The 24577-nt window shown below is 42.0% G+C and overlaps 1 protein-coding gene across 5 annotated transcripts in view; it reads right to left on the reverse strand.

The window, feature by feature from the left end:
• Positions 1 to 2865: 2865 nt before the first annotated feature.
• The window catches only part of LOC127038552 (protein DDI1 homolog 2), a 37839-nt gene continuing 16127 nt past the window's right edge, over positions 2866 to 24577 (reverse strand). Inside the window, exons 5-10 of one of the 5 annotated variants that reach the window (XM_050931167.1) lie at positions 22885 to 23012; positions 22121 to 22249; positions 20981 to 21084; positions 20166 to 20355; positions 7251 to 7313; positions 4991 to 5088 (exon numbers count right to left, since the gene is read on the reverse strand). In XM_050931167.1, the coding sequence (XP_050787124.1) occupies positions 7297 to 7313; positions 20166 to 20355; positions 20981 to 21084; positions 22121 to 22249; positions 22885 to 23012 (568 nt within the window). In that variant the 3' untranslated portion in view covers positions 4991 to 5088; positions 7251 to 7296. Of the gene's footprint in view, positions 5089 to 6382; positions 6955 to 7250; positions 7314 to 10082; positions 10279 to 20165; positions 20356 to 20980; positions 21085 to 22120; positions 22250 to 22884; positions 23013 to 24577 lie in introns of those variants that run through there. The other 4 variants (XM_050931168.1, XM_050931164.1, XM_050931166.1 and 1 more) reach the window with 4 other exon arrangements.

Genomic DNA, 24577 nt, shown 5'->3' on the forward strand with positions numbered 1-24577 from the left:
ACAATGCTATGCAGTCTCCTGGATTAAGAAGATTCAAGTAAATTGTTTCAGAATCACACTTTTTTTCAATTTTATAATTCTGTTTATTGAATCTTGTTCCTTAAGAGAAAATTATTCAGTTCTGTTTATTCTCTAATTTAATCCAACTGCATTGCTCACTCAAAGCAAAGTTTGATATAATAAAGACCTTAAACTCACTAGGTTTAGATGGCTCTTAGGTAGTATTTGCAGCTATTTTACAGTTTTGGAGTCAGACCTCTGTTTCCAGCCATTTAGAGAAAGGGACACAGGAAATTCTAGCAGTACTGATTTGCGTTTATTTTCTGCAAAGCACAGGCAGAGTTCAAAAATGTAAAAATTTAAAAACTATAGTATATGACAGAAAAAATAACTATCAAAGCCAACTGGTTGATGCTCTAAAGTTTCATTAGCATAAATTGTGCAGGTGCAATCTGTAACTAACTATGGCCATAAAACTAGAACCTTCAACCAGTCTGGTGCAAAACAGCCATACTTCATTTAGCTATTAGCAACTGCTTGTAAAAAAATTAACACATACATCTGACACGGGTATCATAACATCAGATGACAAATATCTGGTGTTTTAAATAGCAGGCAGTAAATCAAACTGTGCTAAGGGCAGCAAGTTCAGCTCTTACATATACACAAAGGGCAGACCCTCAACTGGTGTCTTCAACTGAGCTATGATAGCTTATACCAGCCAAGCATCTTCTCCAAGAAAATCCCACTGAAGTCCATGGTGCTGCAAGAGCATACCTAGGAGCACAGCCTGGCTGTTTGGATTGAGAACAGTCTAGATGGGAAAGAAAGGAGCTTTACTGCTAGCTCCTGTTTGCAGGGAGCTGAAGCAGAGGCAAACAGGGATAGCTTCATAGATTCCAAGGCCAAAAGGGACCATTATAATCATCTGCTCTGACCTCCTGTATGACACTGGCCATAGAACTTCCTCTCAAAAATTCCTACAGCTGTTCCATTTGACCAGAGATGTTCTAGCATAGGATAGTACATCTAATTTCCAAAGGCCCATTAGAAAGGGATTTTATAAATCAGTTCTAAAATAATGACCCAAGACACTACAGCTTACCACAGGGGTACTGCTCACTGTAGAATACTTCACAAGGTTCTTACTGCCACCACCTGCTTACCAAAGCTTTACTGCTTAGTAAAAATCCTGAAACACCAGTATTTGCTCAAGAACCCATGAGCAGGGTTTAAAATAAATCATCTGATGTTTCCTAGGTTCAGTTCTATAGTCACAATTCCTGTGAAAGCTCAATTGCGTATTCACAGGACTCCTCAAAGCTGTTCTTCTCTACATTACACACTGGAAAAAACAACCAAAAACCAAGTTATCCCTCACTGCCATCAGGGACTCACACAAGTTTATATATACGATTGAATGTATGCAGTTTATATCTCACTCCCCTGAAAGCCCCCAGATACACATATGCAAATATTCTAAGCAAGAAGAAACAGGGGCAAGTTCTGAGCCCCAGATAAACCCAACGTACATAATGTGTTGAGAAAATGGACTGTCAGCCACTGTGGACTCTCAACTTCAGTTTATTTGTCTGAAGCAGGAAGTCAGAGATTACATTTTAGGTGAAGCCACTTCAGAGAATTGCAAATGGGACCAGCTTAAGGTTTCTACTCACAATTTGTATCACATTTTATCATGCTTTTCCCTCTTTCCCTCCTCAAGAGTGTCATGAACCTCCAAAAAGCAGGAGAAAGAGTAGCTGATCCCCACGAAAGCACCTGATTCCCTGGAACCAGGCTTTCCTGAGCACAGTCTCTGTGGGTACTAAAAAGACAGTTCTTGATGGGAACTGCCTGAAAGGCTTCAATGGTTGTAATACAGAAGCCAGATCAGTGCCCTAGTTTCAGGATGCTTTACCTGGAGAGTCTTCATCTATCACATGGTACTACACTGCGATCCACAAAGAGTTTTTGCAGTGAAGATTTCTACAGTGAAGATCACAGCCTTTGAGTGTTCGTTTAAAAAGGGCTGAGGGGTTGATCACCCCCAAGCATTGAGATAAACTAGAGCAAAAGCAAATTTCTTCACTCCTTTAATTATATGTCCCTACTCAGCGCATAGAGAATTTGTTCTCTGAACAGTTACAGGATGCCTTTGTACGGGACTGCGGCAAAAGGAGAAAAGAGCCATAGCAACAGATGCAATTAATGAAATTGTTTAACAAAACAAATTAAAAGGTATCTGCTTAAGAAGGCTTCCCACCCCACCCCTCACTTCTCTGTGGAGGAAGATATGGGAAAAATCTATAAAGGGGTAAAATACCCTTCACTGGGGAAATAAAATAAAAGATTAACACCAGGATATCTTCAGATCATTTGCCTTGTCTCTTATTTTTGGTAGCACCAAATTTTATCTCCCTCCTCCCCCTGCCCCACTATGTAAACTTTAACACGCTGGCCCAATAGCATAATACATTTTGGAAACCTAGGCATCAGCTTTCAAAGCACAAAAAGGTGTAAGCTTTGAATATCCCTGCAAAACTTTTTTGGATCCGGAGCCCTGTGGGCATTGACATACCTCTAGTAGCTGCTACAATTCTTCATCAGCATCAGATTACAAAGCACAGTAGCGATGACTGGTACAATTCCAAACAGCTTAGTTTAACAAACTGTTTCATTTTGTACCACACTGAATTCCTAGCTTGTATGCCTCTCCTATAACAGCACATGCTCTGCACTGCCTTGGGGAGGCACATACATGCACATTCAGTACATTTCATAATCTGCTTTTTTCTGAACGGGGTGGTGGTTTTCTCAATGGCTTCTGCTTTTTAATTCACAATATCGGAGCTCATTCTAAAATCATACAATTAAATAAAAACAATTTTATTCCAGTATGCACCTCTCAAGGAAAATTCAAAGCTAATGTGTTTACACAATGCCAAGACTTTTCTTTTAAAAGGCCCAAATTTAACGCATGACACACACAGAAGAGATCATAAATTACTTTGGCTGAAAATAATTTTTTTTTAAAAAATCTGACAACATTCGGCTTACAGGTTATTCTATATAATTTAGATACGTTTTTTAAAAGGAGGATGGAGCAGCCAGGCCATCTTTTCCATGGTCACGTAGGAACTACAATATTCTTGGCTAATAAAAAGAGAAGAGCAAGGTTTACATTTCCACCAGCTTGCTCCAAAGCTTCAAGAGCTTCCCGCATGGTAAAGCCAGCACACAGAATCTGATTAATGTCCGCTGCAGGGAAAACAGGCAGCGGAGGAGCTCTGGAGCACAGTTCCAGATTGCTGATTGGTGGGCACAGCAATGGCTCAACAAGTCCGCATGGTGGCCTTGGATCTTCAGGATTTGAGGAACTATCAGTTCTTTCAGTCACTGATGTTAACAGGCTCTGAGCATCCTGAGGAACATCATCCTCTACCGTGAGCTCAGGTGAGCGTGATCGATTCAGCTCTGAAGTCTGACTGGCTGGAACGTGGTCATTTATTAAACATTCAGGTAAAATTTCTGCCTGCTCAGTACTCTGTAGTTGATCAAATGTTGCCACTGAGCTCAGAATGACAGAATTACTCTTACTTGATGACTTCTGTATCTCTAGAGCATCTTTTTCAACAGTTGACTGGCTGCTAGTTAAAATCTTGACGCTAGCATTTTCTATTCCCATAGCATAAGATGGTACCCCTGCTAGCCTCTCAGGGTTCACATGTTCAGGCATCACCATATGAAAGGAACTATTTAGATCCCCACTCTCTGGATCCACGCTTTCATGTTGATCATCAGAAAGCTCCTTGCATTCCATTTGCTCTTCAGGAACGGTTTCTGGCTGACCTGTGTCATCTTCAGACATAAAGATGACAGAATCTCCTTTACTATTTATAACCAAAAGTTCATGAAGCTCCTTCAACGCTGCTGTTAAAGACAAACTTGGCTCTTCAGTGGATGCTGCTGTATCCCCCTTCAGTTGACGAATGTCAGAGGAGGAAGAGCCATTTTCAGCTGATAAATTAGGTAACTCAGTACATATTGCAGTCACTTCAACGTTGGTTTCAGGCTGCAGTAAATCACTAGTGGAAACCGGGTTACTCGAAAATACAGACACAGAGGGGTCATGCTTTGACGACTCCATCTGCATCAAAGAACAATCTAAGTTCAGAACAGATCCACCAATATTCTTCGCTTGAGTGTTCTGTTTGCTTGACAAGCTATGCACTGTGACGACAGACTGCTCAGCTACGTCTGTTTCCATGAAGATTTCTGTATGTGAACAGCCACAGGATGCAGACATTGGCATATTTTCTTTCCCACACAAAAGCTCTATATTCTCCAGCCCACTTTCTCTTCTCTCAGTAAGAGAGTCAATGGGTGATTCTGGATGGATGTTCGTAAGGCCTTGCTCCCCCATAGCAGGTAACCCAAGGGCACTGACATTACAAGGATGTTCTGGCTCAGTTGGTTCATTCTGTTTATCCAGACATTGTTCACTCACTCGTTCTTTGCATGTCTGAAGATCCAAAGGAAACTCATTCATTTGGTTCAGTTCCAGCTGTTCTGAAGGCAATGGTACATCTAGAACTGCCTGCTGCCCATTCCTGCTGGTAGTATCAGATAAACTGCCTTCTCTTGTCACTTCCATAGGAGATTCCAGACCATGGACTTGTTCTTTAGCATTATATTTCATTAGATGGTCAGCGGCGACTGTTTTTTCAAGTGTATTCTGTGAAGGTATAGTTGGACTATGACAGGTTACTGCTCCAGTCTGGATAGTATGGTCATTGTGTGCTGAACGAGCAGCATGATCAGAAAGATTCTGTAACAGAAGAGGGTCTGGAGCTAGCTGACATTCAGCTGGTGACTCCAAAGACTTCACAGCTGTAGGATCAATCTTCTCTGCTAGGCTAGATTTGTGAGAGCAAATTGAAGCAGGGGCGGAGACAGAGCGATCAAGTAATTGATTTGTGGGATTACAGATCTTGGAATTTAGTCCTGAAGAATGGACTGGACTCTTAAATCCATCAGAAGATGGTAAAGATGGCATTTCCAGTGAGGTAGTTTCTTTATCACTATTCTCTATACACGGATAGAAAGAGAAAGTAGTAGTTAGGATTATAAGAGCTATTACATTTTCACGTAATATAACAATTTCAGAATATGTTTGGTATTCCATTTCAGTTTGGTAACTGCTGAAGTGTCACTTTCTCATGAATATACTGTGACTAGATCAGATGTAACAGCCCTTCCAGAGCTCTCTGAATAAATGCAAATTTGGTAATTAAGTTACAGGGGCACATATGTTATTACGAGTGAGTATGAGAGAGACTGGATGAAACCAGGTTGACTTTCAGATCTCAGGATGTTTGCTACGCTCACAATTAGAAGAGATATTCTAACTAGTAAAGTCACCAAGTATAATCTGAAGTCATTGAGAAAAAAAAACAAAACAAAATCCTATGATTCCACATACAGAGTCACTTTTCAGAGCAAAAACATGGTGAATTAAAAAAGTTAAGATCTCAACTCCTCTTCCACCTCTCCCACCAAATATTACATACAGACCCTTTAACAGGATAAATGTTCAGGGTATTTTGTGTGTGTGTGTTTAGGGGTGGTGGTGTTAGCTTGTATAGCTACTTGTTGGTTTGTTGAAGTTTAAAAGCAACTTCCATAGAAGAAGTTTATCCTTTTCCATTTGGAAATACCTGCTCCCTTCCCCTAGCCTTGTTGTGCTTCACAAGAAACAAGGGGATCCTTTCTTTGTCTGGATATCAGCAAAGATGTGAGAACAACAGCCAAGAGAAATGCCACAGAGTAATAGAAAGGCACTGTTTATTACTTGTTTTAATTTCTCAGAGCAGTGGATAAAAAGCAAGATATTTAGAGTTCAGAGAACATTTACCATCAGATTATAACAATTTTAGAGTAGAAAAATTGTGGATCTAAATTACTTGACAGCTTCCGTCTTCATTCACTTAACATTTATTTTCTGTTCCAAGCTACTGATGTGTGCCATAATGGGAAGAGGCAGGTGGTTGCAAGTTCACCTCTGAGCAAAGTTATTTTTATGGTGATAAAATAAGCAACCTGTAAAGCTTTTTAATTTCAGAACCCAAAAGGGCCTTTGAGAAACACTTGCATCAGTACAGAAAGGCCACATAGTAATACAAAAGAGATTTAGCATTTAATCGTGCAATTCAAATGCATCATGCTGAATAACAACATTCTCCCAAGGGAGTGTACATTTTCAAGGTGTAATAAAGTAGTATGCAAATGATCTAGTTGTGCCCAAGACACTTCAAATTAATCAGACAGCTCTGCATAATTAACTTACTGCAAGTGTTCAGGTCTGTTCCGGAACGCCTTGCGTAAGTTGGAAGTGTATACCCAACCATTATGCAACTCCCCCCACCCCCAACCTCCTATTTCTAGCTTTCCGTAAGTGCAGATTTGCATAAGTTGGGTTTGCGTAACCCAGGGGGCGTCTGTACTGCTAGCCCTTTAAAAAAATTAAAATAATCAATTGCTACAACTTGTTTGTTAAACTCCGCACACGCAACCATTACAAGCTAAAGTTGTAGCCTGTCAGGTAGCTTAACATAACCATACAGTTAAACAATATAAAGAAACCTGGTTATTTCTTTACATCTGTTGTCAGATAAGCCCAGCCAACCAGTGGCCTATGGTTGTATATTGGTAACCTGACTTGCTGTCAACACCAATTAATTTCTTACTTTAAAAATCCAAAATGAATACAGATATGACTGTGCAGTGGCCTTTCACCTCAGGAGACCTGTGTTTGAACCCTAGCTGAGGACACAAGTAAATATCAGTGTGCTGGCATCCTTCCAGTTCTTGTTTGTGTACATTGCAAAGTAACCACGCAGTTCAATGTGACTAGCCATCTCTGCTCAAGAGTTTCAGGTTTATGCACCATAGGTGCTGTGGGTAAGAAATAAGGTGCATTAGGAAAGTAGCGTAGGAAAGCTCATACAATGATTAGCCCCTCCTTTCCATGAACAAATCGTTTAAACAAATGCTTAAATGAGGAAAAAAAACACACTATAGGTTTGTTATATTTATCTAAAGGAGGTGGAATGTTTTCACCCTCTGAAAGGAACGAGCCGTCAATTTCACATCCCATAGGTTTCTCCATAATATTGTTTAAGCAAGGTTAGCCCTGTTGCTGGCAGTGCGAAAGTTGTGGTGAAAGCTCATAAATGGGTAGCTATAAATACCTGGTCTGTGGCCCACTCCAGCTGCAGTACACACACACTACATGCATCAAGGCTTCTGATGTTCTGTTTGGATTAGGAAAACACAACACACCAAAACTTGTGTTAGCAATTCAAAGCACACAACATGCATGGTTATAGTCTTGTGACCTCTCTCTCTCTCTCTCCCCTCCCCCAGCTTCTTCCAATATACGGTTCTGAACGGGGAGCTCCTTGTAGTCGCTGCCTTCGAGAAGTTCGGCTGGCCATTCCGATATAAGAGTGTTTGGGCACTTTGCCATGTCGAGTCAGAAAGGAACTGCTCTTCAATCAAGTTAAGGATTTTACTGTACTATCATTTGATCAGTACAGCGTGCAGGAGAAGCTATGTATTCGATACAAATACACAGCAAAAGGCACGTTTAACAGCATGCCAGCTCGCTGTGAACTGCTGAAAAACACAGCAGGCACATTTCAGAGAAGCTGGAGCTGGGGACAGTGCAACAGTTCCTGGATTCTGCTGCCAGCAACTTCCTCTGTGTCCCTGGGTACATCACTTACCCATTATGTACCTGTATCCCCATTTTACATATGGGGATACCAGCCTCACAATGGGTGTGTGGCCTGAAGGTTATAAGATTTAAGATCCTTGGGTGAAAGGCACCAGAGAAATGCTCAGTCTCAGCCAGCAATACTTTTTCAGAACACCACAGTGACTGAACAGATGTAGCCAAGGGTAAAACATGACTAACAGCAGCCATCTTCACGCTGCGGTAAGGATGTGTTTGATCAGTTGTGGATATGGTTATCAGTAACCTCAGATAACAATTTCTATTTATCAAGAAAGATGTATTACCAACAAGTTAAAGTTGCATTCATTTATTTTTGCTAAGATTCTGGGTAAACGTATCAGATCTCAGGCTCTTGTCAAATTTCCAGCATGACCTTCAGCGTGACAGTACGTGTCCCTACACTAGATCACATTAGGATCTCTCTGTCCAAGTTTCCTATTTCCAACCAGCTATCCAAAACTTAAAGCTGTGCTGCCTGGTTTGTCATCTGTCTCTCTCTGTGTACAGGTTCCAAATCTCAGCGGCCTTTAACAGGACCAGCAGGACAACTGAGGTAATTAAGACACACTGAACTGCTTTCCTTCATTTAAATCTTCAAAAAGTCTTCCTCCTTTTAAATAAATAATTGGATTGAGTTCGCTGACTAAACATGCTCACATGTGCACCTGGGATTTGCCTGAAAGTTTATGCCTGTCTTGTAAGAAGTCTGGTTTGGTCTCCTCAAATAGCTGTTTCCATTATTTTCCATTTAGATCAAGCTGGGACGTGGAGTCTCAAAAGAGGATACATTGAGCCACTCCTGTTCTACTTGTTGCGCAGCTGGTCTTAATGTAACTATAGCAACAATTCTGTCAAGTTGTGATTTTAACAAAAAACATTTCTGTAAATCCTCCAGCCTTCCACACTGTCACAGTCTTTTGCAGGGTGAGCAGTGAGGCCTGTGCAACAGAATGTTAGTGAAAAACAAGACTGGGATTTGTGTGTCTCCAATTAACACTACACTCAGACCCCCATCCGCACAGCCCAATTCTTTGGAAGGGGAAGTGGGACAGGGTCATCCCCTGCTGCAGTGGAAGGTGATTTTGTTGACAGGGAATCTGTAATAAGGGTCTAATCAGTCAGATACATCAGGGAGCTGTATCCATGTAGACAACAGAAGTAGTTGGTGTCCTGCCAGACACCTAAACATGGTCTATCAAGGACCAAAGACATGGCAGAATCTGCAGAAGGATTTGTTTTCTAACACTATCAAGGAAATCAATATAATTAATGGGAACGTACTTGTCTCCAGATAAAACGCACCATATTTCATAGGGTTCTCCCTGTGCTGGAAAGAGTAAGAGCAACAGACGTGATGGGACTGCCTATATAATTAGGCATTCTAGATGCAAGTACAGTTATATAAAGGGGCAGATTACTTCTCTATACCAGTGGTGCTCAAACTATGGGATGGGTCTCCCAAGGGAGGCAAGAGATGTGCATTTTTTTTGCTTTTTGTTTTAAAAAGAGCTCTGGCTGTCAGCCCTGGGCTGCTGGACTCGTCCAGAAGGGCCATGCACACTGGGTGGTGGGGGATGGGATAAAGGGGACAGCCGGAGTCCAGCTGCCCTGGGGCTGACAGCTAGAGTATTGGCACCCAGGCTTGCGCTCTCCTCCTCCCCATCCCTCAAAACCTCAACAGGAGGTGGTGATGGGGGGCTCCAGCTGTCAGCCCCGGGGCAGCAGCAGTAGCACAGAAGTAAGGGTGGCAATGGGCACTAAGTCTTCTGTGACAAGTGATATTGACAAATATCACTTTTCACATTGCCACCCTTACTTCTGCACTGCTGCTGGCGCAGCGCTGGCTTCACAGCTGAGTGCCCAGCCAGCAGCCGCTGCTTTCTGCTCTGCCTTCAGAGTATATGACTTTGGGGGGGGGGGGGGGTAGGAGATTTGCATAAGCGACTACAGACACAAAGAATAGGGGGGCATGATCAAAGAAGTTTGAGAACCACTGCTATTGCTAGGTTTTGTTGTAGTTTTGCTGTCAATATCCTAAAAATCTCATTGATTACAGGGAGTTGGCACCATCTGAATCCAACAGGGGAGAAAGCATTGCGCACTGTTGGAAGAGTACAAATCCTTGAACAGAAATGGATTTCACATGGAGAATCTGGTATTTCACAGTAATGAATACATTGATATTGTCTCTGCAGGACTAATACCAGGATGACACTGGCATCTAACTCCTAGCCCCTCTGAGGTGGGTCTGAAAGGGTTGAATAAGGCTCAGGACTAATTCAGGTGTATTCAAATGAGAATTTTACTGATCTAATGATGTACAATGTGATATCTAGCATATCATGAATCAAAAAGGAGTCAAAATTCAAATCACTATAAAAGTGCACAGGCGGTCCTGCAGGAAGGGGAGTCTTTTAGGGCTGAACTATATCCTCTCTCTCTTTCTCTCTCTTGATTTTCTTGGTGCCATCTGCAAGCAGCTAATAATTTGGAAAGGAGGAGGATGGTGTAAGAGTTAATATTCTGATAACTCAATATACAGCTAATAGCAGCCCACGAACATGAGGTTTGTCACGTCTAAGACTCAGTAAAATCACTCAAAACAAAACCTACCTTACTTCATTTTATACATGTATGTTACAGTATTTCACAAGTGCTACAGAACAACTAGAGATGATGATCTGTTCTATTTTAAATCCCTCTATTAAATCACTCAGCTTCCTTCCGAGCTGAAACGTTACGTGTTTGGCCTTAACCCCCAAGGTGAGACTGTTGGCAAATAATGAACAGTTGAGCATTTTTAATTATATTAGCACAAAAATGCTTTCGATAATAAGTTATTGCAACTTTTTTGCACTCGACTCTAACAGCTTAATTTTAAAACCTCAAACTTTTCAGGTTGATTGTCCTCAGTTTTGGGGGTCAGAGAAAAATGAACCTTTGGTTTTGCAAAGTCACAATCTGACTGATGAGGCTTTGGAAAACCAACCTTGGTTTTATCTTTCTCAAACATTTTAATGGGAGAAAAATTAATATTTAGAGCTGTTGATTAATCACAGTTAACTTACATGATTAATACAAAAAATTAATTGCAATTAATTGCACTGTTAAATAATAGAATAGCAATTGGCATTAAATATTTTTGGATGTTTTTCTACATTTTCAAATATATTGATTTATATTACAACAGAATACAAAGTGTACAGTACTCACTTTATTACAAATATTTTTACTGTAAAAATGATAAAAGGAATAGTATTTTTAAATTCACCTCATACAAGTACTATAGCGTAATCTCTTTATCTTGAAAGTGTAATTTACAAATGTAGATTTTTTTTGGTTGTATAACTGCACTCAAAAACAAAACAATGTAAAACTTTAGAGCCTACAAGTCCACTCAGTACAACTTCTCGTTCAGCCAATCACTAAGACAAACAAGTTCGTTTATATTTATGGGAGATACTGCTGCCTGCTTCTTATTTACATCACCTGAAAGTGAGAACAGGTGTTCGCACGGCACTGTTGTAGCCCGCGGTGCAACATATTTACATGCCAGATATGTTAAACATTTGTATGCCCTTTCATGCTTCGGCCACCATTCCAGAGAACATGCTTCCATGCTGATGACACTCGTTAAAAAAATAATGCATTAATTAAATTTGTGACTGAAATCCCTGGGGGGAGAATTGTATGTCCCCTGTTCTGCTTTACCTGCATTCTGCCATATATTTCACGTTACAGCAGTCTCAGATGATGACCTAGCACGTTTGTTTTAAGAACACTTTCACAGCAGAAGACAAAATGCAAAGAAGGTACCAAAGTGAGATTTCTAAAAATAATAACAGCACTTGACCCAAGGTTTAAGAATCTGAAGTACCATCCAAAATCTCAGAGGGACGAGGTTTGGAGAATGCTTAAAAGAGCAACGCTCCGATGTGAAAACTACAGAACTTGAACCATAAAAAAAGAAAGAAAGAAAGAAAATCAACCTTCTTCTGATGGCATCTGACTCAGATGATGAAAATGAACTTTGCGACCTGGGGCTGCTAACATGGAATTTCGCAAGGGAGTTCTCCAGGTGAAGGAGCAGCAAATACAGTATCTGTGGGGTAAGTGAGTGTCTGTAGTGTGTGTTTGGGGGTTACTTGCTGTGTGCTGAGCTTGTGTTTGTTAGTCTGTTTGTTTTAAGGACCGTGTGCTGTGGCTGGCAGCTGGAGGCTGTGAGCGTCAAAGGAAGGTGTGAAAGCTAGAAGCCTCTGGTAATTGGCTGAGCTTTAATCAGTGGGCGGGGCATTCACTCAGGCCAGGGCTTTATAAAGCTGTGCACAAGCGACCAGAGAGCTTTGTGAACAGGGGCTGCTAACAGGGAGTTTAGAAGGGGAGTGGGAAGGGAGCGGGGGTCCCTTGTCGGTCCTATCTGTGCCCCTTTAGTCCCCTTAAAACCTATAAACCAAACTACATTCAAAACCTCTTCCTTTAAACAACCCTTTCATTAACTAGGAGGCAATGCAGGCAGAAGCCCAGCAGCAGAATGGGGGTTATCCAGTTTATTGCACTGAGTGTAGCATGTATGATTACCTGCCCTGTGGGCGGGTGGCGAATATGTGCAGTCGGTGCAAGGATCTCCTGGCCCTCAGGGACCATGTACGGACTTTGGAGACCAGAGTGGCGGAACTGGAGGAGCTAAGAGAGGCAGAGAGGTATGTTGATGCGGCTTTCCGGGATACTGTAGAATTGTCCCACCTCTGGTCAGATAGCCCCTGCGCTGCTGAGGAGGAAGAAAGGCCCAGGGAAGCAGAGCAGTCAATGGGAGCAGAGGGAAACCTTCCCATAGTTGGGACCCTCCTTCCAGATGGTGCTGGGGTTGCCTCTCGCACTGAGGTTACCTCCCCGGGGGAGGGAACTCCAGTTTCTAGGAAAAGGCAGGTGTTAGTAATGAGATTCGATCATTAGAAACGTAGATAGCTGGGTGTGTGATGACAGGGAGAACCGTATGGTGACTTGCCTGCCTGGTGCGAAGGTTGCGGATCTCTCGAGGCATCTAGACAGACTTATGTGTAGTGCTGCAGAGGAGCCGGTGGTCGTAGTACATGTAGGTACCAATGACATAGGGAAGGGTAGGAGAAATGTCCTGGAAGCCAAATTTAGGCTGCTAGGGAAGAGCCTGAAATCCAGGACCTCTATGGTGGCATTCTCAGAAATGCTCCCAGTTCCACGTGCAGGGTCAGATAGGCAGGCAGAGCTTCAGAGTCTCAATGCGTGGATGAGAGGATGGTGTAGAGAGGAGGGGTTTACGTTCATTAGGAACTGGGGAAACTTTTGGGATGGGGGGAGCCTATACAAGAGAGATGGTCTCCACCTAAACCAAAGTAGAACCAGACTGCTGGCACTAAACATTAAAAAGGCTGTAGGGCAGTTTTTAAACTAGGAGATGGGGGAAAGCTGATTGCTGCAGAGGAGCATGTGGATCGGACACAAACTTCTCTTAGGGGAGAGAGTGATGATAGAGAATCTCCAGGTTATAGTCAGGAACAGAGGACAGAAGAGGATAATGTAAGGGCTGGATCAGATGATAAACAGTCACATAAAAAAGAATCTGGCACATCAGAAAAGGGCAGACAAATAAACAGGGACAAGTTTTTAAAGTGCTTGTACACAAATGCCAGAAGTCTAAATAATAAGATGGGTGAACTAGGGTGCCTTGTGATAAAGGAGGATATTGATATAATAGGCATCTCAGAAATCTGGTGGACTGACAGCAATCAATGGGACACAATCATTCCGAGGTACAAAATATATCGGAAGGACAGAACAGGTCATGCGGGGGGGAGTGGCACTATATGTAAAAGAAAACGTAGATTCAAATGAAGTAAAAATCTTAAGCAAATCCACGTTTCACAGAATCTCTATGGATAGAAATGTCATGCTCTAATAAAAATATAATATTAGGGATCTATTATCGACCACCTGACAAGGACAGTAATAGTGATGATGAAACGCTAAGGGAAATTAGAGAGGCTATCAAAATTAAGAACCCAATAATAGTGGGGGATTTTAATTATCCCCATATTGACTGGGAACATTTCACTTCAGGACGAAATGCAGAGATAAAATGTCTCAATGCTTTAAATGACTGCTTCATGTAGCAGCTGGTACGGGAACCCAAAAAGGGAGAGGCAACTCTAGATTTAATCCTGAGTGGAGCGCAGGAGCTGGTCCAAAAGGTAACTATAGCAGGATCGCTTGCAAATAGCGACCATAATATAACATTTAACATCCCTGTGGTGGGAAGAACATCTCAACAGCCCAACACTGTGGCATTTAATTTCAAAAGGGGGAACTATACAAAAATGAGGGGGTTAGTTAAACAGAAGTTAAAAGGTGCAGTGACTAAAGTGAAATCCCTGCGAGATACATGGGTGCTTTTTAAAGACACCATAATAAAGGCCCAACTTCAATGTATACCCCAAATTAAGAAACACAGTAAAAGAACTAAAGAGCCACTGTGGCTTAACAACCATGTAAAAAAGCAGTGAGAGATAAAGAGACTTCCTTTAAAAAGTGGAAGTCAAATCCTAGTGAGGCAAATAGAAAGGAGCACAAACACTGCCAAATTAAGTGCAAGAGTGTAATAAGAAAAGCCAAAGAGGAGTTAGAAGAATGGCTAGCCAAAAACTCCAAAGGTAATAAAATGTTTTTTAAGCACATCAGAAGCAGGAAGCCTGCTAAACAACCAGTGGAGCCCCTTGACGATCGAAATACAAAAGGAGTGTTTAAAGACGATAAAGTCATTGCGGAGAAACTAAATGGATTCTTTGCTTCAGTCTTCATGGCTGAGGATGTTAGGGAGATTCCCAAACCTGAGCCGGCTTTTGTAGGTGACAAATCTGAGGAACTGTCACAGATTAAAGTTTAACTAGAGGAGGTTTTGGAATTAATTGATAAACTTAACAGTAACGAGTCACTGGGACCAGATGGCATTCACCCAAGAGTTCCGAAAGAACTCAAATATGAAGTTGCGGAACTATTAACTAAGGTTTGTAACCTGTCCTTTAAATCGGCTTCGGTACCCAATGACTGGAAGTTAGCTAATGTAACGCCAATATTTAAAAAGGGCTCTAGAGGTGATCCTGGCAATTACAGACCAGTAAGTTTAATGTCGGTACTGGGCAAATTAGTCGAAACAATAGTTAAGAATGAAATTGTCAGACATATAGAAAAACAAACTGTTGAGCAACAGTCAACATGGTTTCTGTAAAGGGAAATCGTGTCTTACTAATCTATTAGAGTTCTTTGAAGGGGTCAACAAACATGTGGACAAGGGGGATCCAGTGGACATAGTGTACTTAGATTTCCAGAAAGCCTTTGACAAGGTCCCTCACCAAAGGCTCTTACGTAAATTAAGCCGTCATGGGATAAAAGGGAAGGTCCTTTCATGGATTGAGAACTGGTTAAAAGACAGGGAACAAAGGGTAGGAATTAATGGTAACTTCTCAGAATGGAGAGAGGTAACTAGGGGTATTCCCCAAGGGTCAGTCCTAGAACCAATCCTATTCAATTTATTCATAAATGATCTGGAGAAAGGGGTAAACAGTGAGGTGGTAAAGTTTGCAGATGACACTGAACTGCTCAAGATAGTTAGGACCAAAGCAGACTGTGAAGAACTTCAAAAAGATCTCACAAAACTAAGTGACTGGGCAACAAAATGGCAAATGAAATTTAATGTGGATAAATGTAAAGTAATGCACATTGGAAAAAATAACCCCAACTAAACATACAATATGATGGGGGCTAATTTAGCTACAACTAATCAGGAAAAAGATCTTGGAGTCATCATGGATAGTTCTCTGATGATGTCCACGCAGTGTGCAGAGGTGGTCAAAAAAGCAAACAGGATGTTAGGAATCATTAAAAAGGGGATAGAGAATAAGACTGAGAATATATTTTTGCCCTTATATAAATCCATGGTACACCCACATCTCAAATACTGCGTATAGATGTGGTCTCCTCACCTCAAAAAAGATATTCTAGCACTAGAAAAGGTTCAGAAAAAGGCAACTAAAATGATTAGGGGTTTGGAGAGGGTCCCATATGAGGAGAGATTAAAGAGGCTAGGACTCATCAGCTTGGAAAAGAGGAGATTTAGGGGGGACAAGACAGAGGTATATAAAATCATGAGTGATGTGGAGAAAGTGGATAAGGAAAAGTTATTTACTTATTCCCATAATACAAGAACTGGGGTCACCAAATGAAATTAATAGGCAGCAGGTTTAAAACAAATAAAAGGAAGTTCTTCTTCACATAGCACACAGTCAACTTGTGGAACTCCTTACCTGAGGAGGTTGTGAAGGCTAGGACTATAACAATGTTCAAAAGAGAACTGTATAAATTCATGGTGGTTAAGTCCATAAATGGCTATTAGCCAGGATGGGTAAAGAATGGTGTCCCTAGCCTCTGTTCGTCAGAGGATGAAGATGGATGGCAGGAGAGAGATCACTTGATCATTACCTGTTAGGTTCACTCCCTCTGGGGCACCTGGCATTGGCTACTGTCAGTAGACAGATACTAGGCTAGATGGACCTTTGGTCTGACCCGGTACGGCCGTTCTTATGGTCTTATGAACATGCTTTGGTCCACTCTGCTTTGGATCATTATTGAGCAGAACCTATCATCAGCATGGACGCATGTCCTCTGGAATGGTGGTTGAAGCATAAAACATATGACTCTTTAGTGCATCTGGCACGTATATATTTTGCAATCCTGGCTACAACACTGCCATGAGAACACCTCTTCTCCCTTCCAGGTGACACAGTAAACAAGAAGCAGGCAGCATTATGTCCTGCAAATTGTAACCAAGCTTGTTTGTCTGAGTGATTGGCTGAACAAGAAGTAAGACTGAGTGGACTTGTAGGCTCTAAAGTTTTACATTGTTTTAGTTTTGAATGCAGTTATTTTTTGTAAATAATTCTACATTTGTAAATTCAACTTTCACGATAAAGAGACTGCACTATAGTGAACATGTTAGGTGAATTGAAAAATACTATTTTGTTTTTTACAGTGCAAATATTTGTAATAAAAATAAATATAAAGTGAGCACTGTACACTTTGCATTCTGTGTTATAATTGAAATTGATATATTTGAAAAGGTAGAAAACATCAAAAATATTTAAATAAATAGCATTCTATTATTGTTTAACAGTGTGCTTACGTTTTTAACAATACAATTAATCATGATTAATTTTTTAAAATCGCTTGACAGCCCTACTAATATTTTACATTTCCTTTTGAAGGCAACGAGATGAATCTAAGACACCAGGTCTGGCTCTAGAGTTTGCCAGGGTTTGATGATGGCAAGGCTGGATCCAGGTTATCATTTGTCTCTCTCTCTACTTGTCTGTAAACTAAGGGCATGTCTGCACTACAGGGGCTACTGTGGCACTGCTGCAGCTATACCACTATCTCCTTAGCGCAGATGCTTCCAACAGTGATAGGAGTTTTTCCATCGATGTAGGTAATCCTACAGGTGGCAGCTGTAGGTGGCAGCTAAGTCAAGAGAAGAATTCTTCTGTCGACCTAACTGTATTTACACTGCAGGAAGGTAAGTCAATAAAACTGCAGCGCTCAGGTGTCTGAATTGTTCACATCCTGGAACGGGGTAGCTATTCCAACCTAACTTAAGTGTAGATCAGGTCTTTGAGACAATAAAGACTTAAGATTTTACTTAAACATTCAAAGATGTAGCAAACTATTTCCTGTGTTGATGTACTGAATCTCACAGTTCATGATACAGGCCTTGTTCTAAAGATATTTCTTGTATGTACAAATTTTAAAGTAGATTTTCCTTAAAAGATGAAGTGATCCACAGGGCACATGACAACAGCCCTGCGCGGTCCCTTAATACAAAAGATCTAGTTTTGAAAATAAGTCATTACTTACTCCTTAGATCATGACTGTGTAGTTAGAGGAAATGAAGAGGGTTTAGCTAAAAGAAAACTAACGCAATATAAAAGCAATTCTTGCCACTGCATCTCCGTTCAAACAGCAAATCTAAAAATTAAAGTGTGTCTTCAAGTAAGAAACTAATTAAAAATCAAACAAAACCATTACTTTAAGGTTGACCTGCAAAAGCTTTTTTTTAAAAAAGCGCAAATTCATTTTTCAATCTTAATCATGGATAAAGGACTGAAAGGTTTTTTCCTTAACACCTTTGAAGTATCAGGATTGCAAAGTTTGGCCTTTCCTGATTTTGATCACTGGGAGGTCTAAGAGACACATATTTTGAGCTTTTAACACCTTAACTGACTGGAGGAGAACGTTGAATCCTTAAAGTTTTTTCACTCAAACCATGTCTCACTGAAGTCAAAGATGCATTAACAAAAACAGAACCACAACGTTTCAAACAGCCTGGCTAACTGTTCAGTCTTCTGCTTTTAGGCCATCACCATGGCCAGATCTATACCTAAACGTATGTTGACCTAGCTACATCACTCTAGGGTGTGAAAAACTCACTACCTGCCTCTCCCCACCCCAAGAACCATAGCTTATGGAGTCTAAATTAGCTGTTATCATTCAAGAAAGAGATCTTGGAATCATTATGGATAGTTCGAAAACATCCACTCAGTATGCAGTGGCAGTCAAAAAAGCTTAACAGATTGTTAGGAACCATTAGGGAAGGGATAGATAATAAGGCTGTAAGTATCATAATAGCACTATATAAATCCATGGTACGCCCACATCTTGAACACAGCATGCAATCCTGGTTGCCCCAACTTGGGTGGGGGGGGGGGGGAAAGGGAAAAAAGAAAGAAAAAGGAAAGAGGTACAGAGAAGGGCAACAAAAAAGATTAAAGGTATGAAACAGCTTCCATCTGAGAAGAGATTAAAAAGACAGACTGTTCAGCTTGGAAAAGAGATTTCATATAACATAAGAACGAGGGGTCACCCAATGAAATTACTAGGCAGCAGGTTTAAAAATAAACAAAAGGACGTGTTTCTTTACACAGTGCCCAGTCACCTTGTTGCCAGGGGATGTTGTGAAGGCCAAACCTATAACTAGGTTCAAAAAAGAGTAAAAGAATTCATGGAGGATAGGTCCAGCAATGGCTATTGGTTAACATGATCAGGACACAACCCCATGCTCTGGGTGTCCCTAAGCCTGACTGCCAGATGCTAGGGCTAGATAACAGCAGGTGGATCACTTGATAATTGCCCTACTCTGTTCATTCCCTTTGAAGCATCTGGCATTGGCCACTGTCGGAAGACAGGATACAGGGCTAGACAGACCACTGGTCTGACCCAGTATGGCTGTTCTTATAAGCTGACTTAAGCCCCAGTACAGATACCACTAGGTTGACAGAAGAATTCTTCCATTGACGTAGCTACTGCCTCCCAAGGGGGTTAATTAGATGCAGCAATAGGAACACTCGCTCCATCACCACAGCAAGTGTCTACGCTACAGTGACACAGCTGCAGCATCACAGCTCTGATGCTATAGAGCATCTGCAGTGCAGACAAGCCCCATTTCACTAGTTTTCCAGTCATCATGGCCTTCCAGCCCAGGACTGCAATCTGCACACCTTCACAGCTTCTCTTATGTTGTAAAGCAGTAAAAGAAGGGGCACAAGCTCATTATATTTCCCCTTTGCAGGTCACCTTTAACACCAAAGATGTAGGTTAGGATACAATAAATGTAACTCCTCATTTGAATAAATAGGAAATTAGATTTTCAGAGTTGCAGAGTAAAGTAATATTTCAACTCTGAGATACTATGGCTATTCACCAAAGAGAAACTGAACCAGTATAGCTACTTCTAAAAACAGTTTAGAAAATTCACATTTATGTAGCTGCAGAGCAAATAAATATCAATTGACAATTCTGTAACTACTCACTACAATTTTCCTTTAGCATTTGTATAGACTGTGGGGATTAGAGCATGGCTCATGGCTATTGCCACAAGGCCCTCCTTTAACCCTCCCTGGCCCATTAAAATCGCTAAAATATCACTTAACTGAAATTGTCCCCTTGCTGTACACTAAAAACAACAAGATTAATGGACTATGGAGGCAGGAGGATTGGGAGAGCTACTAGTCAACCACAAAGAAAGACCAAGTTAAAATGGCACAGCAACCCATCGGCCTGTATTGTCCACAAAGAGATCTGATTTAGATCTCCCAAGGAAAAGAGTGCAGCAATCAAGAGGCTCTGCAAGAGAGGGTAAAGTCCCCCTGCTCATCACTGGCATTACATTCAGTAAGATGCACTAGAACAGTTGAGAAAAGTGAGGAGGTTTCTAGTGACAGGACACAGAGCTGACATGTTACTGACAGCACTCTGCCCACTGTTACTCTGATTTGGCTCCTTGTGGTACCTGCTTCCTCTACAGATTTCTGCAGAGCTTCTGCCAGTTCTTGGTCTGCAATCTCCTCCGGCCGCATGTCCTCCCGCCCTGGCCCATATGCCAGTCTTGCACACTCTGGGAGCTCCCCTTCTGGAAGGAAAGTTGTCTGAGATCCTGTGGTACCAATCACTAGTACATTCTTTTTGAGATCAATGGAACACTGGGAAAAGAGGACACATGCAAATGATGTCTTGGTAACCATCAGTCATAAAACAGGACCAGAATAGATAAATTAGTGACACATTAAACAATGCACTAGAAAAAGTCACTTCCAAACATCAAGGGGTTAACACAGTGAAAAGTTACATAAACTGGATGAAGAAGGGTCAAGAAGGTGTTAACAACTGGTAGATCTAAAAACAAATGCTGGGTAGAAATAGCTCAGCAGCCTGTGCCTTCAATGTGCCAAGTGGCTTCTTACAGCTGCTCCTATTAGCCAGCTCTTGAATAATTACGGTCCTCCTGCTCTTCAGCCCTACTATGATTACGGCTACAAGTGAGGACTTCCCAGAGTCTTTATTCTAAATTGCTCATGTACAGACCTCAGAGGATTTTCAGGCACCAAGAGTTCAGAGCAAAGACCTTTAGGCTGGGACAAGACATGAAGTACTTTCAACCTGAAAGGTATAAGTGCTTCCCCCATAATCAATGGGAAAACCATGTCAACATGTCTCAGAGGTTTTTTAATCCTAAAAAATTCATAAGGATGATAACAATTTTACATTTAAGGACTTATGAAAGAGCCAAGGATTGCTTGCAAAACCAGCACCAATTGATTCCATTACCTGATGTCTCTTAAGCATATCCAGTCCTAGAAGCATATCCATGGGCTGTTCTTCAAGGATAGAGAAAGAACACGGCAGAAAATCCCCTTCAATCTGAACCTGAGCTGAAGCACACAGAAAACACCATGTTACCTGCCCTCTAGCCTCCAGAAGTGCTCAAGCACCGCAGCATGAGGATTCTACTGTACATATCTCTCTATCTAAGAGAAATCATACAAAGCCGCCATGGGTAAGTTATGGAATCAGAGCACAATGTACATAGACTTAGCTGTGGAAAAGTCTACTCTGAGCCAGCCCTGGTGATTACTGTGAGTTTGCTAGCCCCCAGGGGCTAATTATTTCCTCCCCTTTATTTTAAAAGCTGACTGGATCTGCAGTGCAGTAGGAACTGATCAACTAATCCCTCAAACTAGAGCTAAAGAAGCTGCATGCAGCTGCTTAGTGTGTGGAATTTTGTTTTTGGTGCTTTAATTCACAGTCAATGTCTCAAGCAATAAAGAATATTTCCTTGTATGGCATTTTCTTCAGAGAAACCTGTGCAAGAACACAGATATCTTGAAGTGCTCTCCTCACTGCAGAACGAGATACACTCAGCTGCACCGGAATTCTGCCCTGAACAATTCACACTGCCCATTATTCTTTGGTATGGGGGATCAGGATGGGGGTAAAGCTATTTATAACCGGTTAGCACCAGGAATCAAGATTTCCTCAGTATTTGTATAGGGGCTCTAGACCTACTGGAATTAAAACGTTAGGATAAATTGTAGGAAGGGGGTTAGCTCAGTGGTTTGAGCATTGACCTGCTAAACCAAGGGCTGTGAGTTCAATCCCTGAGGGGACCACTTAGGGATCTGCGGCAAAAATAAGTACTTGGTCCTGCTAGTGAAGGCAGGGAGCTGAACTCAATGAACCTTTGAGGTCCATTCCAGTTCTAGGACATAAATAAATTAATAATTGGAGATATACCTATTTATTATGAAAACATTAAACATGATGGAATCCTGGTTATTGTGTCTCTGGTGTAAGAATTTATTAAGCTCACCCACTCTACAGCAGTTCCCAAAGTTTACAGTATTAAAGCAGACATTCTTTGGCGCCAAGCTATTACTGGTAAAGTTATCCCGTTGTACCACTACTTACCTAGGTGCACTCTGCCAATGATTTTCTGTGTGCCCACACCCTTAGCAATGCCTGCCCAGCGCCGGTCCACCAGTCTCATGATGTTACACCTTTCAGCACAAGCTTGGCTCATAATGGTCATCTGGGCACCTACCACCAGAGACAAGAGGAGTTAGCAATATTTAAAAACAACCAAGGGGTAGTTAAAAAATTTGGATCTCCTCCAGTACAGAGATTTTAATCACAGACTCAGTGGCAGGCAGGGAATTATATTATGGCATAAAGGCATTGGATTATATCATGGCTCTCTATGTATACACAAAGGCCACCCACTACCACCTGAAGGTTGTTATGGCTATGGAGTTAGAATAAAGCTGAACACCTACACTTCGAGATCTACAGATGAAAAAGTGTTTTGTGTTATAAAGGAAAGGAAATCTCAGTTTTACAGTTAGAGGAACTGAGGCACACAGGCAGAGTGACTCGTCCAAGGTTACACAGCTGGCCAGCGGCAAAGGCAAGCTTAGAACCCAGAAATTCTGATTCCTGGTCATGTTTTAACCACAACACACATCGCAAATATTTTTAATTCGGTTGAATAATGACAGAAATTACATTCAGATTTTAATTAGATCCTTTAAAATCTCATAATTCTTTAATGTGGGAAGGGAATGCTACAAACTGACCTATTGTGGGGTTTACTATTTCCTTTAAAGAGCCAGGAGAAGGGGGAGCAGAAGAGCGTAAAAAGAGATTTAAAATGGGGAGACTGGGGGGAGAATCACCTGAGTCAACAAAGGCTTTCACTGGATGTCCATTGACTTTGCAGTTAATATAGAGCATCACCACCTGGCCAAAGCTCTCTGGTGCCTCTTCCATAGCTATTGTCATGTTCTCTTCAATATTTTGTTGCCTGAATTAAATGAAAACCAGAAACTGGAAACATGCCTTCTGTGAGCAGAAACGGCATATTTATAAAGCCTCCCCTTTACAAGGATGACAAACAGATTTGTCATCTTCCCTCTCCCCACTACCACCAGTTATGAAGAGCTTGTGAAAGGCGTATTTCAGCAGTTACACACCAGCCTACTTAGCAGATGTTAGCAAAATATCTTGCCTTAATCCAGAGGCATCAGGTTGCTTGCAAGCAGGAAGGAAAGAATGTTCCTTGTAGCACTTTAAAGAGACCCAATGCAGCAGTCTGGAGTAAAGTGGTCAGATGCACTTTAGCACCTGGAGACCTGCAACTGATTCTCTGTTCACAACAAAAACCTGTCATTACAGAGTTAACAAAAAGAACTCAGGGGCAAAAGGCTGCACATTTATTAGTCATTCTGCTACAACACTAGGATCCCAGGAAGTTATGTTCCAAAATGCTTGTATAACATTTCAGTAGATTCAACCCTTTTGCAAGTACCAGGGTTGGGACAGGTTACATGAAACTCTTGTGAGTGCAGTGACAGCACCACAAATTCTCTCTACAAATTCAAGGCTACAAAAAGGAACGCAAGATATATAAGCCAAATGAAATGCAGCTCCGTGCCTGCAGTAACCTTGAGCATGTTGGGTATCTGCAGCTACTCTGCCAGAAATAGCTCATGTACCAATATAAAAGGGTCTCTAGTTTAAAGAGATAGGTTCCCTTTTTTTCAGTAGGAGGGAAGATACCTGCCCTTTTCCTACCTTCTAGCAATCCTCCCTCCACCACAGGAAGGCGGAAAGCAACTCCCTTTGGAGACAGACAGTGATATTCCATACACCTTCTAGAAGGGGACACTGGAGGGGAATATGCAGTGCTCTAAGACGTGGCTGCTTGAGAACAGAAGGTGGATGTAGTGGGCGATCGCCCTGCTCTGGCCCTGAAGGGGTTAAAACAACCCTGGGAAAAAGTGCTGCCCCACAGAGCCAAGAGGGTAGGCTGATTGGGAAGGCAGCCACAGCTGGGTCCATGCCCAATTGGGAGACAGCTGGCCCCACAAAAGGGCTGTGAGCCAGTGAGCTGAGGCAGTCTCTCTCTAGCTGTGGAGAGAGAAGGACCTGGCTGCCTGGGAAAGAGGTAGAGTGGTGTTGGGGAAAGGCAAAAGGAGCTGGGGAGCTCCAGCCTGGTAACTCCTCAGGCTGCAGGCCTTGTGCAAGGCCTACGGAGGTACTGGGGCTGCAGAGGTGCAGCCTGGGGTTAGGCTGGTCCAACTCCCTTGCCAGTGATGAGTGGCCACTACAGGCTGCAGTTTGCCCCAGTGAGGCAAGGTGTGGTTTAGAGGGTTGGGGGTTCCCCTGGGAGGGGAGACCCAGACTGTAGGTTACTGCTGGGGCAGAACCCCAGGGTAAGGGGCGCCAGGGTCTGAGAGGGACACAGGGCCAGCGGCAGGAGAGACACCGGCCTGCAGAGAGTGCTCCATACACTGCAAAAGAGCTAATTCCCAGATGACCAGCAGGAGGCGCCATACCAGTGAGTCTCACATTGCTACTGCGGACAAC

The sequence above is a fragment of the Gopherus flavomarginatus genome, chromosome 21 (assembly GCF_025201925.1).
Source record: "Gopherus flavomarginatus isolate rGopFla2 chromosome 21, rGopFla2.mat.asm, whole genome shotgun sequence".
Classification (NCBI taxonomy): Eukaryota; Metazoa; Chordata; order Testudines; family Testudinidae; genus Gopherus; species Gopherus flavomarginatus.